The following is a 20,544-nucleotide window of genomic DNA, read 5'->3' as shown; positions in this document are numbered from 1 at the left end:
GGCATTCACCCTTTCCCTTTCCAACTGAGGAATCTCTGTGGTCTGGGCTCACTCAAGTATCAAGTACTACAACAAATTGGCAGTGGACTTAGGAGTACTTGCTCTCTGTTCTCACTAAAGAACTCCTCTGCTCTGGATACACATGTGTGATCTCAAAAAAATGCATAGAGGATCCAAATATTTGGATAAAACCCCTACAATGTAGCGCTCCTGCTGGGCTACTCTCCTAGCCTGCAGTCAAACTCAAAGATTGGATCTCCAGTGGGTGGCTACTATTTCCAGCTCTAGGGGTAACCCTATAGTTGACTGACCTATATGTGTGTGTGTGTGTGTGTGTGTGTATTCTACAAAACTTTTTGATAATGAAAGCTAAACAAAAATTCAATTAATATAAAAATAATCTATCTTATATTACAGGAGTGGCAATCGATGGAAATAATAATGAAGACAAAGAAAGGCATATCAAGCTAGTTAAGAAAAGAGGAAAAGTCAAGGCCCTGGATGAGGAACTTTATAGTAAGTGGGAAAATCTGAATTACTATAATGAGTGATATTTGAAACATTTTGTTCAATTTATACTTATCATAAGAGATACTCCTATCTGAAAATGGCATAGCTTGAAGAAATAAAGAACAGTACTATTATCTGCAAAAATAGATGTTTGAAAAAAAATCTCTGAAAGGCACTGTTTCTGGGACTAAATGAAATTGAATAGTGTCTTCTAAGTTTAGTTGTAATTTGACAACTTAAAAAAATTATGAATGGAAAAAATACTGGACTGAAAGTCAAAAGATCACTGTTTTAGTCTTAGTTATAATACTTATTAGCCATGTGACTCTATCACCTATGTAACCTTGAGCAAAGCATTTAACCTCTTTGGAGCTCATTTTCCTCATCCATAAAATTAAATGGTTGAGGTAGTTGGCCTCTGGGTTGCCTTCTAGTTGTAGCTCTATGATCCTATAAACTAGGCAACTCATATAACCTTTCAGAGGTTCTATTTCCCCGTATGTAAAATAGGGATATTACTTGCCCTGCCTGTATGACAAGGTTATTTGGAGCAACAAATGAGATCATGTATGTGACCATATTTTGTGCACAGTACAGAGAAATACAAATATAAAGGATTGTTATTATTACTATTATTTAATATAGAACAAGATGGAATGGACTTGAAGGTAGAATTTGAAACTCACTTTGGCATTGCTCACACTCGTTGGGCAACCCATGGAGTACCCAATGCCGTGAACAGTCACCCTCAGAGATCAGACAAAACTAATGGTATGTACTGTTTTATGATCTGGAAATGCTGATAAAATTAGAAAATTAAGTGGCTTCATAAACTTTCTTATTCTTTATATTACTCTGTACACTTTTCACTTATTCTGATAATGATTTTCGATAAGTAGTTATAAAAAATTCCAGCTAGAAAAAAGTATATCATGAAGATACTTAACTGTGTCAAAACCTACTCAATAAGTATATGGTAAAAATTTTATGCGATTGGGAAACACTATAAAAACAAAATCTTTTCATTCCACAGTTAAACTGAGAACTTTGAAACCAAAAAGAAAACCTTTTCTGTGTTATCAGTCTTACAAGTTTAGTACAGTAACGTAGTAGGTTGGAAATTAGTGATGTCAACAAATCTGAATAGTTTATTGTAAACAGATAGAAGAGCACGAGGAACCTTACCATTTTTTGGTACTAGTTACTATAAGGAGGTACTTGTTAGAGTTCAATGTACCCCTGAACCACTAGACAAAATCCATTAATCCATACCTAGAGTCAGTTCACAGACTCTCTGAGTTGGAACATACCTCAAAGTCCATCTAGATGAACTTGTAGCTAGGCATGGATTGCCTCTACAATATACTCAACCAGTGGTCATCTAATCTAACCTTTGCTTGAAGCTTTGCAGTGAGGAAGACCCCACTACTTCAGAAGGCAGCTCATTCTGCTTTTGATTAGCTCTGGTTCTTAGGATATTTTTCCTCATGTCAAAGGTTGGTGCTGAGGCATCAAGCACTACTACTCTAGCATCTCTCTCTCTCTCTCTCCCTCTCTCTCTCTTTCTTTCTCTCTCTCTCTCAATCTCCCTCTCTCCACACCCACACACACATACACCCCCCTCCATATAAAGGCCATGTATGTATGTATATTGCAAAAAATGCATTTCTACACAACAAAGAACCCAATTAAGTTTATATAGGCTTGCATGGGTCCTCAGAAGAACTGTTTTACATCATTTGCTTCTGGAGAGGCAAAGAAATATATAGCCCCACCCCAGGGCATGTGACCACTTTATGTCATTTAATGGGCATATAGATTTACAAAACTGTCTGGGTCCCCTCTTTAGCAGAGAGTATCACAATATAAATTCAAACTTCTGAATTTCCCAAACTTTGGAAAAAAGGGCTACTGGTACTAACAAGGCTGTGTGTGTGAATTGTCATGCCTTCTATCCAAGATAATTCGTCTCACCAGAGAAAGATGGAACATCAGGGGGCAGTGAAGCATCAGAGAATTTGGTCAGGAACCCATTTTCTGGAAGATTTAGAACCTGGTGATGTCTCTCTGAATAGGATTACAGGACTGGGCCTTTTCAAACAGGGAGGTAACAATTGGCCTATACTAGATATTTCATCACAGATATTGCCCTGATAGTGGCTGTTCATTTATAATGGAATCATGGAAAGAGTATTGACTCTGGAGGTGATCAGTGTTCGAATCAGTCCCCTGACAAGGACTACCTTTCTGAGCTTGGGCAAAGCACTTAAACTCCCTGGGCCTCAGTTTTCTCAACTATAAAATGAGGGTCAGGCCTTTTAAGTCCCTTCCCACTCTAGATCTATGAACCTGTAACGTCACCACGGTTGTTAAGAATTTGCAGCATCTGTTCAATAAATTTCAGGACTGCCGAACTGCTGGGGTAATAGCAACAAAACCGTGGGAACATAGAATGCATTCTAGCAGAAATAAAGGTTGATGCCAACACCTCATGCCGTATACTACAATAAGCTAAAACGGATCCATGACCTATAACAATAAGAAATAAAAAGTCACATAAAAAAATTAGAGGAGAAATGAAGGGGCTGTTATTCAATAGAAGAATTCTTTACCATAAAAGGAATAGAGATGACCAAAAACTATGAAAAGGTACATTGTAATAAAAGTAATAAACACAAGACTTTTTACAACATATACAGTTTTGACAAACTATGAAAAAAAATTTTCAGCATCCATAAAAACCGATTTTCTGTATCTCTCAATATAAAAAGACTTATGCAAATTTGTGTTTCCTGATAATCATTTATTTTAAATGAGATCATTGACAACTTCTATTTTCTTGTGGGAAATGTTCTGAGAACTATTCAAATTATTCTGTTATTTATTGTAATGTATCCATAATTTCATTTTTAATGTCTTTTTCTTTCAGAATTTGTTGTTATACATAATGGAATCATCACAAATTATAAGGATCTAAGGAAATTCCTGGTATGTCATGGCTAATCATTGACTTGGAAGTTAAACCTCAATATACTGAACATTCTTTGTCATCATAGGTTTAGAGGTGGATGGGATTTAATGAGTAAGATTCTCCCAGTTTACATTTTTTTTTAAAAGAAAGTTAGGAACTTTGGGAAGATGAAGGATCAGTAAACAAAGGATCATTTAGGGGCCGCTAGGTGGCACAGTGGATAGAGTACTGGCCCTGGAGTCAGGAGGACCTGAGTTCAAATCCAGCTTCAGACACATAACACCTCACTAGCTGTATGACTCTGGGCAAGTCACTTAACCTCAATTGCCTTACCAAAAAAAAAAAAAAGGACCATTTAATAAAATATAGCAGTTACCCTATTATTCTAACCTTGATATCACCACTAGCTTAAAATAATGCTTTCCAAATCTGGAGGGTCTTTTTTTGTTTGTTTATTTCATTGTAAACTTGATTACATTCTCAACAAATACAAATAAACAAAATATGCAGTTGAACCACAAATAAAGCCATAAAATGGAAATTGTTTTCAACTCTCAGCAAATGACCCATACTCTTATCTCCATTCCCAACCTCTCCAGTGTCCCAACCTTATATCCTTGATTCTGCCTGAATGTCACAACATTTCTAAAACTATATTCATCATCTTCCCCCAGAAACCTGCCCTTTCACTTAACTTCTGTATTTCTTTTGATGGTGTTGCAACTGTCCCAGTTATCTAAGCCTGTGATCTGAGTATCACATTTGATTTTTCCCTTTCCCTCACCTCTCAGAAACCATCAGTGACTTCCCATTGTCTGCTGAATAAATTGTAATCTTTAATCTTATTCCAACCTACTTTTTCATTTCCCCTTCACACAATCTACATCCAAGTCAAAGTGGATTCGTTGTCTCATTCTTATTCTGTCCTTTCCCATTTCTTTGCATTTGATTACACTGTGTTTTAGTAAAGCCTTCTTTCTCCCACCTCCACCTCCCTCAGTTGAATTTCTGCCCATTCTTTATAGTATAATTCAAATGTTTCCATTGGCTAGAAGCCCCCTTTGACATCAACCTCCAGTTTATATTGACTTTTCTCCCCTCACACCTCACTTACATGAGAAATGATTATTAATAATCAGTATCCTGAGGAGATTCAGAGCTCTCTCCTTTCTCCAAAGTCCTGATTTTAATGTCTCTTGAACGACATAACTGATAATGAGATTGCATTAACTCTCCTCCATCTTGGTCAGACCAACTCAACCTTATAAGGAATTTAACCTAAGGTGGGTTGTTCTACTCAAGCTTTGGGGGAGACAGATCCTTTCATCTAGATAGGCCAAGGCTGTGGGTGTTTTTGAGTAGAGAGAGAATTTCTCCATCCAAGGGGTCACTCTCAACCCCTCATTGAATACCTAAGGGTATATAAACTGTGAGCTCGCAGACACTATTGGCTTTGGTCTAAGAGAGGGCCAAATAACCATCTTTTTATTAATAACCTGCTGGCCTTATTAATAAAATGATTAAATTACCCAGAAACCATGTCTTTGAACCTTTTTAATTGTCACACAGCAATTGTTTCTACCTTTCTTACATACTTATGCATATTTACTGATTGCATAACAGGTCTGCTGTTACTAGCATGTGATTCTTCTCATTTGTGTCTATCCCAGCACCTAGAACTATGTTTTGCTTAATAGAGAAGGTGTTTAATATACATCAGTTGAATTATTGAATTGTTAGGTGACCTAGGCCAAAACTGCCTACTTTTTATAGACAAAGAAATAGATCCTCAAAAGTATAGGAACTTGTCTAAGGTCACAAAGCTTAACAGTAGTAGGTTCAGGACTAAAATTAAAGTCTCCTAACTATGCCAGGCCAGTGCTCTTTCCATCGTACCATGCTGAATTCTAGAGCTAAGTGACTTGCTCAGGGTCATACACCTAGTAAATATCTGAGGCAGGATTTGAATTTAAGTCTTTCTTGACTCTAATCCAAACCTCTACCTATTGCCCCACCTTGCTGCCTCCAAGATTCATGATTTCATTAACTTGGGGATCTTCCTCTGCTGACAAAAACTGAAACTTCACTACAGTTTGGAGGACACTTTTCAAAAATCTCTATGCCTGAAAAATGTATCATCATGTAACCAACCCCTCATTAGCACTAGAGCTGAAAGCCTTAGAAGCCCTTTAGTCTAAACTCCTCATAGATAAGGAAACTGAAGCCAAAAAAGTTTTAGGAACTTGCCCAAGATAACATAACTCTTAAGTGACAGAGCTCTGATCAAACCCAAGTCTTCCTGACTCTAAATCCAGCATTGGGTCCACTACACCCAGGGTGGGGAATCTTCAACCTCAAGGCCACATGTGGCCTTCTAGGTCCTTGGATGTGGCCTTTTGACTGAGTCTAAGCTTTACAAAACAAATCTTTTTATTAAGAGGATTTGTTCTGTGAAGTTTGGATTCAGTCAAAGAGCCACAGTTGAGGACCTAAAGGGACACATGTGGCCTCAAGAACACAGGTTCCCCACCCCTATACTACACTATATTGACTCCTTAATCAATCAGCAACCACTTCTTAAGCACCTAGTATGTTCTGGGTGCTGGGGATATAAAACGCAAACTGAAATAGTCCTTGACTTCAAAGAGCTTACATTCTATTAGAGGGTCAACATGGGTGTACGTATGTGTCAATATATGTGATTGTGGTGTTTTTTTAAATTCTAGGTCATCTATTCTATTTTTGATCATTTTATTTTTTCCCTAGTTAAATATAAAGACAATTTCAAACATTCATTTAAAAAGACTTTTGAGTTCCAAATTTTCTCTCAGTCCCTCATTTCCCCCCTCATTGATGCAGTAAGCATTTTGATTTGATATTCCATATCAATAATGCAAAACATGTGTTCAATAATGCAAAACATATTACCATAATATACATGTTTATATAGATTTAGCTATATGCAAAATAAATACAAGCTAATTTAGACAGAGAGGAGGCAGTAGTACTTGGAGGTTTTCAGGAAAGGCTTCTTGCAAAAAGGTGATATTCAAGCTGAGCTTTGAAGGAAATCATGGATTTACCTCATGGGAAAAGGTATGTGATCTAGGCATTAGGGACAGGTAGGACAAAGACATAGAGAGAGGAGATGGAGTCTGATGAATGAAAAAGACCAAGAAGTCCAGTTTGGCTTGTCAGTAGAGAGTATGAAGGAAGAATAATACATAATAAGGCTGAAAGAGAGGGTTAGAGCAAGGTTGTAAACAGTTGTTAATTATCAAACATAGGATTCTGTGCTTGATTCTAGAGGCAATAAATAGGGAGTCATTACTATTTATTGAGCAGGGGATTAACATAGTCAGACCAGGGCTTTAGGAAAATCACTTTGGCAGCTTTGTGGAAGATCACTTGAAGGAGGGAGAGACTTGTGGCAGGAAGACTGAATAGGAGGCTATTGCAATATTTCAGTCAAGAGGAAGCAATTGATTGGATGTATGGGGTGAGGGATGGTTCATCTCACATACCCAAGGGACCAAAATTGTAGTTGTGCCCTTGGAAGAAATAGGGAAATTTGGAAGAGAGGTAGATTTGTGGGGAAAGTTAACAAGTTCTGTTTAGGACATGTTGAGTTCCAGATGCTCCCAGGGCATCCAATTCAGAATGTCCATTAGGCAGCTGATGACGTAGGACAGGAGCTCAGGAGAAAGATTAGATAGGGCTAAATATGTAGATCAGTAAGCCACATGCATAGAGATGATAACTAAACCCACAGGAAATCACTAAAAGAGAAGGCCCAGGACAGAAGAGGGCCTTGGGGGCACACTCACAACTGAGGTCAGATATGGTTGATAATCTAGTAAAGATTGATTTGAATGGTCAGATCGGTAGGGTGAGATCAAAGAGAAAGCAAAAGGGGCAGCTAGGTGGTGCAGTGGATAGAGCACCAGCCCTGAAGTCAGGAGGACCTGAGTTCAAATCTGGCCTCAGACCAAACACTTGACAAGTACTAGCTGTGTGACCTTGGGCAAGTCACTTAACCCCAATTGCCAAATAAATAAATAAATAAAAAAGATGAAAAACAAAAGAGAAAGCAAAATCAAAAATCCCCAAAAGGAGACAGCATCTAGGAGGAAAGGGTGGTCAACAGTGTCAAATGCTGCAGAGAGCTCTAGAAAGGTGAAGATAGAGAAACGGCCCAGAAAAGACAATTAATAAATCATTAGTAATTATAAAAAGAATCATTTGAGTTGAGTGGTGAAAATAAGAAGCCAGATTATGAAGGGCTGAAAAGCAAGAGGAGAAGAAATGGAGGTAATGAATAGAGAGTAGGCAGCTTTTTCTAGGACTTTGAATGTGAAAAGGAAGAGAGCTTTAGGACATAAGTTTGAAGGTGAAGATCTGGTAGTGATCTCTGAGAAGCAGCATGAAGGAGGAAAAGAACTGGATTTGCAACAGGAGGATTTGAGTTCTAATCCAGCTCTTCAACTTACTTCATATGTGACCTTGCGCAATCCTCTTAACTTCTCTCAATCTGATTTCTCATTTATAAAGTGAGGAGGTTGGATGGGATCAATGAACTCCCTTTCTGCTAGGTGCTATAAACTTGGGCTGGCATACAATAGACCATGGTCTTTGACTGGTCCTGAACTCAAAGCTTTTCCAATTTAGTAAGAGCTCCAGAATCTTGTGCTTCCCTGGAGTAGGTTTCAAGTCCTTATGGTTACTTCATGCTATGATAATTAGATCAGGCTTAGAGAATACATTTATTTTTACCTAAAGTCATCCTAACTAATGCAAAGGGAGGTGGAGTGGAAGAAGTCCTGGCAAATCTATTAGAGTAATTGGGTTATAAGATATATCACAATGGTTAGCTGATATTGCACATACAATTAAATATTTCAGGAAACCAAAGGCTATGAGTTTGAATCTGAAACTGATACAGAAACCATTGCAAAACTGATTAAATATGTATATGATAACAGAGAAAGTGAAGACATCAGATTCTCAACCTTAGTAGAAAGAGTCATCCAGCAGCTGGTAAGTCAAAATGCACCTTTGCACCCTAACTCAGTCATAAAGATATGGGCTCATTTACCCTTAGGAATTGACTCAAAATAGCTCCTCTATGATAGATAATTGCTTGTGTAGGTGAGTGTCAAGGGAAGTCTTGAGAGAACGGGGTGAGAAAGTACAGAGAAGATACATAGACTGGGCACCCACTGGAATTGATAGCATTGCTTCTCCAGTGTGAAGTTTTAGCATACTTTGATATTTTCAAATTAATATTCTGACAAAAAGAAATTACTTTGGAAAAAAAGAAAACTTTAGAGTCGTTACTCCTTTGCTAAATACATCATTGGTTATGCCAATGTAGTCTTTTGACCTAGTTCCTTTTATAAGGATTTCAAAACAAAGAGGGCTTAACTATTTTCATTGAGTGTGGGGTGAAGTCATTTCTATACCACTGGTATCATCTACTAATTCCAGGAAGATTTTTTGGTTTGGTTTGGTTTGGTTTTTTCCCAACTTGTCATATCCATTTTTTTAATCTTAGCCTTTTGGAAATTTCTAGTTGTTTGATAAGTCAACACAGGAAGGCAAGCTTTAATCAGAAAAAGACTGTCCCAGAACTCTCCTTTTCTTATGTTTCTGAAAAGGATAGTTTAGTCTTGGTGACTTGAGGACTTCAATGCCTAGTCACTTCTTGCTGTATGGTCATGGTAAACAGGCATAGGACAGAATTGTAAAAGTTTGGAAACCTAAGTAGTCAATTTTTAAATCATTATATATAAAAATCTCTGATAAATATACATATGTGTATATACATATATATACATATATATATATGTAGCTTAGAGTTTAGAATTGAAGTGTTTTCCTCTCCTTTGATACACTCAAGATATTGTTATCAGCAAACATCTATTAAATACCAATATTAACTAAGACAGTGTGGTAGGCACTGGTGATAAATGTCTTTTATTAAGTGGTTCAGAATTACCCATTGTTTATCATGGTATTCTTTATTAGTGTATTTTGTCAGGACTTTATCTCTACCAATAAAGATTGCTCAAGTAATTTCTACTAAGTGTCAATGTAGGTACATGAGTGAACAAGGGGTCAGTTCCAAGTTCTATTTTAGGCAGATGTTGGTGATGCCATGTGATTCTTTTTAGCCATATGTGCATTTTCCTCCAGTTTTGTTATGTATAATTTCAGGAAGGAGCATTTGCATTGGTTTTCAAGAGCATCCATTACCCAGGAGAGGCTGTCACTACCAGGTTAGTTGTGTGTGTGTGTGTGTGTGTGTGTGTGTGTGTGTGTGTGTGTGTGTTTCGGGGAGTCTTTTGGGAAGCAATTGGGGTTAAGTGACTTTCCAAGGGTCATACAAGTGTTTGTATGGTCATATTTGACCATAAGTGTTTGAGGTCATATTTGAACTCAGGTCCTCCTGACTCCAGGGCCAGTGCTCTATCCACCACGCCACCAAGCTGCCCCTAGGTTAGTTTTTAAAATGCATTTGTATTTTTTATTGCAAAAAACAGCAATAAAAATTTGGGAACTTGATTGGATCATTTCAAAATTGTACATTAAGTTTTAAATAGCAGAACCAGTATGACCATTTTATTCTTTGTGAGGAAAAAGTGTTTGAGAACTAACACATAAACAAGCTCAGATACTTACTAGCTGTGTGACTCTGGGTAAATCACTTAACCCTCTTTGCCTCAGTTTCCTCATCTGTAAAATCAGCTAGAGGAGGAAATGGCAAACCACTCCAGTATCTTTGCCAAGAAAACTCCAAATGGGGTCACAGAGTTAGACACTACCAAAATGACTGAACAACAACAACAAAACCATAAACAAGCTTGAGAAAAAGTGCTTTTATTAATTACTTGAAAATGTATGTTTAAACTTGAAAATGAAATTAAAGCTTTGGCTTTTTTTCTTTCTTTCTCCAGCAATAGGGCATTGGGAAGGGAAAACCAAATGATAACAATAGGGCTGATGTGCTGGTTGAGATTTCTTTGGGTTTCATTGTTTCAATGTTGAAAAAGTGCTTAGCTCCTCTGCATCGTACACAGTCACATTTCTTTGTCTTCAGGCAGATTAGATGAATAGAGAGAATCACTCCTCTCCTTACCTTTATTGTGACTAGAACCCTGAAGTTAAGGAAAATTGGTGTGAGAATCCTTTCTCTTTTCCTCTGTGACTTTTGAGGGTTAAGCCTATGGTAATGAAGGAGAAAAGGTACTTGCATATGTCTGTGTGCTAATCAACCAGATATAGGAGAGTAGGTATTGTCCAGGCTGGCATTGCAACCTCCTTTCCCCAGCGACAGTGTTACTTCCTCACTCGTAATATTTTTTTTTTTGGTCTGAACCTGTGATTTCATTGGTGTAAAGAGCTCCCAATGAGAAAAATCCCACTAGCGATGAAGATTTGAAGCTGTTCTGCAACTGTCTGTTTTAGAAAATTGGCTGGGGGGGGAGGAGGTGCTGAGAGGCTAAGTGACCTTCTCAGAGTGATACATCCAACATGTGTCTGAGGGTGGCTCTATCCACTGCACAGTGCCTCTCTAATAATACCACTCCCTCATGTTCTATAATATGATGAAGTCTTCAAAGCATGTTTACAAATATGATGCTTCTATCCCAATCTATGGATGAGCAAATAAGCATAAAGAAGGTTCTTTGTGTTGCCTAGTGTCACCCACCTAGAAGTGGTAGAACCCTAGAACCAGAATCCAGGTTTTATGAAAGTGATGGAGAAAATGTTAATAATGCAGATTCAGCTTAAAAGTGTGTCTTGCAAACTTTTTTTATGAGATCTGACTGTTCGCACTCTTATGAGTCACATCCCACCTATTAGATTATAATTTTCTTCAGGAACATATTGTGTTGTGTTTAATTTTTGTGTAAACCACTATGTATCATGGAGTCCCATCATATAATCTATTTATGGGATGTCTGACCCCCCGTAGTGTAGCCAGGTATTATGCTAAGCTGTGCAAATACAAAAGAGGCAAAAAACAGTTCTTGCCCTCAAGGAGCTTACAATCTAATGGGGGAGACAACATACAAACAAATATATACAAAGCAAGCTATATACTTGATAAATAGGAAATAATTAGCAGGGAAGGCATTAAAATTATGAGGAATTAGGAACAGCTTCCTGTAAGAGATGAAATACATGAAGGAAGCAAGGGAAGTCAGTAGGTGGAGTTGAGGAGGAAGAGGTATTTCAGGTATGGAGGATAGCCAGAGAAAATCCAATGAGCCAAGAGATGAAATGTCTTGTTTGTGCAACAGCCAAGAGGCCAGTGTCACTAGATTGAAGAGTAGGTGGTAGGGAGTAAGGTGTAAGAAGACTGGAAAGGTAGGAAGGGGCTGGGTTATGAAATACTTTGAATGGAGAATTTTGTATTTGATCCTGGAGGCCATAGGGAGTTGATTGAATGGGGAGTGACATGCTTGGACGTGCACTTTAGGAAAATCAGTTTGGTGGCTGAAATCAAGGGCAGTTTGCAATGGGCAGAGACTTGAAGCAGATGGTCCCATCAGCTGTCTATTGGCATAGTTCAGGTGTGAGGTGATAAGGGCCTGTACTAGAATGATGGTAGTATCAGAGGAAAGCAGGAGGCATATAAAACATGTTGCAAAGGTGAAATTGAGAGTCCATAGCACAGATAGGCTGGGGGTGGGGGAGCAGACATAGGAAGAGATAGTGAGGAATCAAGAATTACTAAGAGGCTGGGAGGGTGTTACCCTTTTAGTAATAGGGAAAGGAGGAGAGGGGGAGGATTTAGGGGGAAAAAGAATGAATTCCATTTTGAACATGTTTATTTTAAGATGTCTAGTAGACATCCAGCTTGAGAAATCTGAAAGGCAGTTGGACTTACTATCTCCAAAGTCTCATTACAACTTTGTTGGTTCATTTTAACAGGTCAAAAGCAATGTACGTGGGCTAGATTCATGTGGCATCACAGCAGTGAATAGTTTATTTATCCAAGTTGTCTAGAAGCCTTTTAAACAAATATCTTACACAAATGTTGCCTTGGAGTTCATATTACTAGAGACAGAAGTCTTGATAGGCTTTTAAAAATTCTTCCTCTCCTCTATAAAGGCAATTAAAAAAAAAACTCTTACATTTGTTAGTGATGACTGAGATTTCACTCTGATAGAAAGATTGTGGCTAAGCATTCTGTGGCTATTTGGAATCCTGAATTCACTGTGAGTTACAAAATGAAATGTTCTTTGTTGATGTTATTCTGAAACATGAAATTGATTTAAAAACCAAAACTAATAAATATGAGCGTGAGTTAGACTTTTGTAGGACACAAAAAATTAAAAAGGTATTGGGTTGGAACAAAGACTTCTTAATTGAATGTTACCTCTAAAACAGAGAAATTGCATTGCCAGCAATAAACATATTGAGTTAAAGAATCTCTTCTCTACAAGTTCTGAAAGAAGTGGGGGAATACTTCTTATATATTGGCATAAGTAGAGAGTAACTAGGGCCCAGGTTGGGGGAGGTGGATAAGCTTGTTAAACAAAACTACTAGCATTTCTTGAACTTGTAGAGAAATCTAAATGTGAATTTGACTACTTGCCTCATGAAATGAAGTAGTAACAATTGCCATCTGTCTGCTTCAGAAAAGTTATGTACCATTACTGAAATCATAGATTTGTAAAGCTCTTTTGAATTTCCTCATTGGGCCTAAAAATATCTACATAAGGTCAAGGAAAAAAATCCATTGGCTTTAGTACATTGTACTGTATGCCCCATATGTGAAATTTGGCATTTTCATAGAATCTGAATTGGGTAATGAATAGAGGAGGATGTTGTTTCAAGCATTGTTCATTTGGGGGCATCCTGCTCCTAAAAATCCACTATTTTCCCCAAATTCAAAACTTGTTTTTAATGAAAGGTAGTTGTCTCAATATACCTATATGCAAAATATTTTGTGTAATGCTATTCATTGTTACCTATATGTAAAATATTTTATGTGTAATGTCATTCTTTGTTACATTAACAGGAGAGGTAGTCCGCTGCTCATTGGAGTTCGTAGTAAATATAAACTCTCTACTGAACAGATCCCCATATTATATAGGACATGTAAGTTATTTATAAAGCATGTGAAAGTTACAACTGTTGGCCAGTTCCTCAAGACTCAGCAAATATGCTTAATGCATGCCAGTTCTTTGGGAAATATGGAAGCATTAATACGTGGAGAGGATGTAAGGGGAGAGGGAGGGAGAGAGAAATGGAATATGCGTATGTGTCCAAAACTTCCTACTATCATTAGGTGACTTGACAGACATCATCCAACTTTTCTGAATCTTATTCTATTGCTTTTAAATATTTCTGTGGGTAAATTTTGAGATTTGTGATTAGATTCAGAATTTGACTACTATAGCTAATAACCAAAGAAATTCATATTTCTCTCCCTGTGTCAAACCCATAAAATAACTGAATTCAAAAGATTAAATTGACCCCATTCCTAATGCATATTATTTAAATTTTATATTTTAATACACTGAATCTTTAGAGTTATGAAATCAATGAAATGATTTTATTTCCAGGCAATATTGAGAATGTGAAGAATATATGTAAAACAAGGATGAAGAGGCTTGATAGCTCAACTTGTCTCCATGCTGTTGGGGATAAAGCAGTAGAGTTTTTCTTTGCCTCTGATGCAAGGTAGGGGGAAACTTTTTTTCTTTTACTTCTTTTTTTGGGGGGGGGAAGGAACAATTGGGGTTAAGCGACTTGCCCAGAGTCACACAGCTAGTAAGTGTTAAGTGTTTGGTTGGAGGCCGGATTTGAACTCGGGTCCTCCTGACTTCAAAGCTGGTGCTCTATCCACTACGCCACCTAGCTGCCCCTTTTCTTTACTTCTTAGGACTAACAAAGGTTCTCAAGTTTTCCTAACAGGTGTAACACTGATTATTTCATGAAGAACTAAAACCTGCCATGTCTTGTGTTTTGTGTCTTAACCCCCCCTACAATAAGCTCTATGAGATCAAGGACCATGTCTCGTCTAAACATTACATCTCCCACAATGCCTAATATTCATTGTAATATTGTATATCTTCTAATTCTAGCTGTCCTCTCAGACACCTACTATATAAAAAGCTCACCATTTTATTATATGTGCTCAATGATAGCTTTGTTTATATTAACATGGTCCTTTCTCCAGAACTGTATTATAAATCATTAAGTGTTGACTTCTGGGCTTGTTACCATTTCTATAATGATCTGTGAATGAAGGATCATTTTCTTTGTGGCCGACGTATAGTATGTTTGGCAGAAATTTTATAGATGTAATTGAGTAGCCACCATAACATTTGTACAATAGCTAGCATACAGCTATTGTCTCGTTTAAAGATTACAATACTTAATTTGGAATTTAAGTAAATCCCATTTCCCTTCCATTTCAAGACAAAAAGACCCAAAATGAAAGTTATTGTAGAAGCACCCTTCTCCCCCACCCCCCAACCCCGACAAAAAAAGGCAACTCTTTCCTTTCTCATTTGTTCTCTTCATGTGTCGATTGTCTCCTATGCCTCTCTCTCTTTTCTTTCCTTCCTACTTCATTGTGGATCCCCACTACTAGTATAAGAAGTTTGTGGTATAGGATTCTACCATCCTAACCTTCTGTTGACCTCTCTTTATCTTCAATGGAGGCAGCTGGGTGGCATAGTGGATAGAGTGCCGGAAGACTCATTTTCCTGAGTTTAAACCTGGCCTCAGACGCTTATTGGTTGTGTGACCCTAGGCAAACCCTGTTTGCCTTGGTTTCCTCATTTGCAATTTGAACTGGAGAAGGTCACAAAGAGTGACTCCATCTTCAATGGAGACTCATTGAAAAATGGAGAAAGATAGGAAAATGGAGCTCAGTGCAAGACAACAAGTGGAAAAGTCTGTATTGTCTAATGAAATTAACTTCCCTCTATGTTGAATGATAAAGAAGGTTCAGGTATGGGATATCAGTAGAGTATGCACCCAGGAAATTTTTATTATTTTTTTTAAAAGGTGAACAGTAAATGAATACTCAATCATAAAGGACATTCTTTTTATTGATCAGAAAACTAAAGAAATTAAAACTTGACCAAATTTAATTTTTTTAATTAAAAACAACTTAAATTTTAAGAATACAAACTTTGCAAAGAGCTTTTAATGTAATTCTCATTCATTAAATTTTATTTTTTCAATTAAATATTTATTTCCTCTTTCCCATATTCCTTTCTCCCACTCCCACTGGAAGAAAAAGAAAATTTCTATAACAAATATGCATAGTGAGGCAAAACAAATTCCCACATTAGCAATGTCCAAAAATTTGTGTTCTGGTCTGCATATTGAGCCCAACATTTCTCTGCCACGGGATGGATAGAATTCTTCATCATAAGTCTTATGGAATCATAGTTGGTCATTCCATTGAACAGAGTTCTTAAGTCTTTCAAGGTTGTCTATTTTTATAATGTTATTGTCATAGATAAATTGTTCTTCTGGTCCCGATCACTCCATTCTGTATCAATTCATACAAGTCTTCTGAGTGTTCTCAGAAACTGTCTATTTCATCATCTCATAGGATAATAGTATTCAATTACATTCATGGACCATATTTTGCTCTCCCATTCCCCAACTTATGGTAATCAACTTCTTTGCCATCACAAAAAGAGCTGCTATAAATATTTAGGTCTTTTTCCTTTCTTTGCTCTCTTTAGGCCTAATAGTAGTATTGCTAGGTCATCAAGTAGGTGTAACGAATTGCTTTCCAAAATGGCTGAACAAATTGACAGCTTTCCCCACCACTACCACCAATTAATAAATCATCAAAGAATATGAACAGACAATTCTCAATGAAAGAAATCTAAGCTATCAATAGTAGCCACATAGAAAAATGCTCCGAGTCACTAATCATTAGAAAAATACAAATTAAAGCAACTCTGACATATTGCCTTACACTCATCAGATTGGTGAAATAGACCAAAAAAGGGGAGTTTCTTTGAATAAATCTTCCTCTTACCCCCAAAATGCAGAATAACCTTTTTTTTAGCAAAAAATAAAAATAAATCATCTTCCTGACTGGACCTTGCTCCCTTATCCCTGCAATTTGCCATGAAGGACCAGTGTCAGGGTTTAAGGACGAGTGACCCTCAGAGGTGCATCCTCTCAAAATTTAAATCTTTAACTTTTTGCCTTCCTTACCAGTACCATACAAAGTCCTAGGGCCACATACTACAGGCTAAGCCATAGAAAATAAAGTGGCCAGAGAAGTCTTAAATCTTGATTTTTTCCCCGCCTCTGCTTTAAGCTTACAGAGTACAAGAGCAAGAGGAGGATTCCCAGGGATAGAAAGAAGGAAAAAAAAAATCTCACTTGATCCTAATATAATATGGGCTCTGCCATACAGAAGTACTAACAGAGCAGGTTAGGCAGCACCATAGTAAGAGAAGAAGGTCATAGAAAGGCCCTAGACTATGGGGTGACAAAGTCACTAGACTCACCTCCTTCTTTCTTCTGCTTGAGAACCTCACAGAGGTGGCAGAGGGAAAGCAAGAGAAATTGGGGCTATAACAACCAGGGAACCCCAGAGACTGGAAAAAACAACCCTAGTCTCTGACAAACTCCAGATCTCAAGCAGCCCCTGAATAAAAGGGTTTCTGGCACATTAAACTGTGCCTGGACATATCCAGAACACTTCATATGAAAGCCTATGGTTTATCTTATAGCAATCTCCTACTCTCTGTATTAGAAAGAGATTTCTCTAATAGATTTTATTCTGATTTCTATATTTTCCTCAAAAACAGTGCCAATGGAGCACTGGTTTTTTCCCAATGAGTTATTGAATTAAACAGCACTTTTTTTGAAATATTAGAGATAGTTCCGAACTCTCAAGCCTATTTTTCTTCCTTTAGTGCTATTATTGAACATACCAACAGAGTAATTTTCCTTGAAGATGATGACATTGCAGCCGTTGCTGATGGGAAGCTCTCTATTCATCGAGTGAAACGTTCAGCTAGTGATGATCCATCTCGAGCCATCCAGACTTTACAGATGGAATTACAGCAAATTATGAAAGGCATGTATATTATCTGAAGTCCCACACATGTAGCCTGATTCATGACTTAATGTATTTTTAGCTTAGCCCTTCCTAAATAAGGGCTATATTAGGATTATTAGAGGAAAAGAGTCAGAAGTAATGGCATTAAGTCTTTTTTTTCCTCCAGGTAACTCCCAAGTGCTCAAGTTAAAAATAAGTTCCAGAACATCATTTCTCACAGGATAATAGTATTCAATTACATTCATGTACCATACTTTGTTCATCCATTCCCCAATTCATGGTAACCTACTCCTTTGCGATCACAAAAAGAGCTGCTATAAATATTTCTGTACATATGGGTCCTGTTCCTTTCTTTGCTCTCTTTAGGCCTAATACTGGTATTGCTTGGTCATAACTTTTGGGGCACAGTTTGGAAAGTAAATTGTTTTCCAAAATGACTGAACAAATTCACAACTTTCCCCACCACTACCACCAACTGATAAATTGTCAAGGGATACAAATCGACAATTTCATTGCTTTTAGAATCCTGTTCTAAGGTGTTAGAAATGGAACTTGGTCTTATCATAAATTTCTCAGGCAAACTCCCTCCATGTAAGCAGCTCAAATTTCAGTGCAGTCACTTACTACATAAATGGCCTTGGAAAAGTCACTAAACCTCTCTGTGGACCTTAGTTTCCTCCTCTAAAATGGACTATTTCATTTCTAAGGTACTCTCTAGCTCTAAATCCTAATCCTTTTCTTGCTTTTATATTGTCTTTGCAAGTCTAAGTGCGGTTGAGATCTCCATCCCTCTTTTTGAAATATTAATTATAGCCTACTTTCTCCACTTCAAGACTTCTAGATATATGGTTTATCATCTTAATCATATGATATTTTCATGGAAGTTGAGGTGCTAGTGGAATAAGTCACTAGTAGAGAGGAATTTAAGGGATGCCATAACCTCAAAGGAGAACTAGGTTTCTACTAAAATAAGGAGTCAAAGGAATTTTAGTAGAAGAGTTTTAGGATATAGGGGAGTTTTGTGAATAGGAGGGAGGGTTCCAAAGGGCCTAGTGGTATAGTCTTTAGGACTGGGAAGGAGATGGAAGGGTTAGATTAGAGAAGTGAACATTATTATCCACACAATAGTTTGCATTTATAAAGCACTTACTATGTGCCAGCTAAGCACTTTACAAATATTATTTCAATTGATCTTCACAACGATTATGGGAGGTAGGTACTATTACCATCCCCATTTTGTAGTTTAGGAAACTGAGGCCAACAGAAGTTAAGTGACTTGCTCAAGGAGACACACCAAGTAAGTGTCTGAGGCAAGATTTGAATTTCTGAATTCATGTCTTCCTGACTCCAGGCCCAGCCTGGTACCACGTAGCATACTACTTGAAACTAAGGTGGTGAAACTGGATGACCAGATGATGACCCAGCATAATAGGAGATATATTAATGTGGCAGATGATTAAACTCTAGTTGATACACTGTGGAGTCCAAGGCAGAATCTAGCATGCTGGTGTTTTTGTTTTTACCAACTCGAGCTTTCCTCTTCAGGTGTGATTTCAATGAACAGAACAATGGGGCTCTGGGCTCCTAAACATTTCTGGGTCCCAAATAATGGAGAAGCAAATGCCTGGACCTCCTTGGGATTATAAATCAAGAGAACTGTTCTAGGTTCAACACTATTAATAAGGAAATTGTTTCATTTTCTTGGGCATGCTCACTTTATACTTAAATATGTGTGAATTTCTTAAAATTTTTTCCTGGTTCTTTTTGTTCCAACTAGGGCACTAAGTTATCAGTTCCCTTTGTCATCAATACCAGAATAAAAATGTCTTTTCTGATAGAATTAAAATTAGGAAAAAGTAATTTGTTTAACACTAACCCTGTTTGTTTACATAGGTAACTTCAGCGCCTTTATGCAGAAGGAAATCTTTGAGCAACCAGAATCCGTTTTCAATACCATGAGGGGCCGAGTGAACTTTGAGACAAACACAGGTGATTTAGATGATTAATTAATAATGAAAGTTATAGCCTCAGCCTTCAATACTGGACATGCTCATCTAAGGGAATTGGCACTGATTTTCATGTTCTGTAGTGTTGTTAGGTGGCTTGAAAGATCACTTAAAAGAAATAAGAAGATGCAGACGTCTGATCATCATTGGCTGTGGGACTAGTTATCATGCTGCAGTTGCTGTAAGTAATCATGACAGGAAGTAGGATAAGAAATTATTCATGAATAATAATTCACTGAATTTCCTTCAAGATTTGACATGGGATCCTCATTATACAATGCAAAGCACACTTCCTTCCAGACATTCTCTTGACTTGTCATTGCAAAATTAAATTACTCCCTTTCTTGGGTGTCATATTAACTGTACTTAAGTGAAATCAGAGCAGCAGAGATATAGCCATGAAATTTTTTTTATCAGATTTTGCATTAAAAGTAGAACTGTTCTTCTATCGCTTGGTTTCAACTCTTTTAACATGTTATTCTTACTCTTAGACACGACAGGTGTTGGAAGAATTGACAGAGTTACCTGTGATGGTTGAACTTGCTAGTGACTTTCTGGACAGAAATACACCTGTATTCAGGGATGATGTTTGCTTTTTTATAAGTCAGTCAGGTGAGTGTTATCAGAGTCTTCATTTGTTCATTAATGGGTTTTCTTATTTAAACACAAAAATTTAATAGGCAAACAGATCCCAAATGTTAGCTTCAGCCACTTTAGTTTTCCATTTTGGGCTCTGAATCACATGAAATCAAATACTTGTGTACATGTGTGCACACATACACAACACATGAAGGACTTTAGAAAGGAGAATTTTCTTTTCATTTCCTCTTTCAATCTCTGCCAGGCTGAGTCTATATCATACAATACAGAACATCTGTTTCAAACGGAATCACCATTTTATGACCAAGCACGTACTCGGTAATTCATGGTTAGCCCAGATAACTTGCAGCGTCTCCACAATTTATGGATCAGCTAAGTGGGCATTAGACATT

General features: G+C 37.3%; 1 protein-coding gene across 1 annotated transcript in view; it reads left to right on the top strand.

Moving 5' to 3' along the window:
* The window catches only part of GFPT2 (glutamine-fructose-6-phosphate transaminase 2), a 60,798-nt gene that overhangs the window by 26,094 nt on the left and 14,160 nt on the right, over positions 1–20,544 (top strand). The window contains exons 3-13 of the mRNA XM_027867160.1: positions 418–516; positions 1,156–1,281; positions 3,440–3,498; positions 8,384–8,518; positions 9,698–9,759; positions 13,515–13,594; positions 14,062–14,179; positions 17,401–17,564; positions 19,440–19,535; positions 19,636–19,733; positions 20,044–20,164. Coding sequence (XP_027722961.1) covers positions 418–516; positions 1,156–1,281; positions 3,440–3,498; positions 8,384–8,518; positions 9,698–9,759; positions 13,515–13,594; positions 14,062–14,179; positions 17,401–17,564; positions 19,440–19,535; positions 19,636–19,733; positions 20,044–20,164 — 1,158 coding nt within the window. The remainder of the gene's footprint in view (positions 1–417; positions 517–1,155; positions 1,282–3,439; positions 3,499–8,383; positions 8,519–9,697; positions 9,760–13,514; positions 13,595–14,061; positions 14,180–17,400; positions 17,565–19,439; positions 19,536–19,635; positions 19,734–20,043; positions 20,165–20,544) is intronic.

This window comes from Vombatus ursinus, unplaced genomic scaffold (genome assembly GCF_900497805.2).
Source record: "Vombatus ursinus unplaced genomic scaffold, bare-nosed wombat genome assembly UNPS02014785.1, whole genome shotgun sequence".
In the NCBI taxonomy this organism is placed as follows: Eukaryota; Metazoa; Chordata; class Mammalia; order Diprotodontia; family Vombatidae; genus Vombatus; species Vombatus ursinus.
The sequence above is the reverse complement of the archived record's forward strand: the minus strand, read 5'-3'. Positions and strand labels throughout refer to the sequence as shown.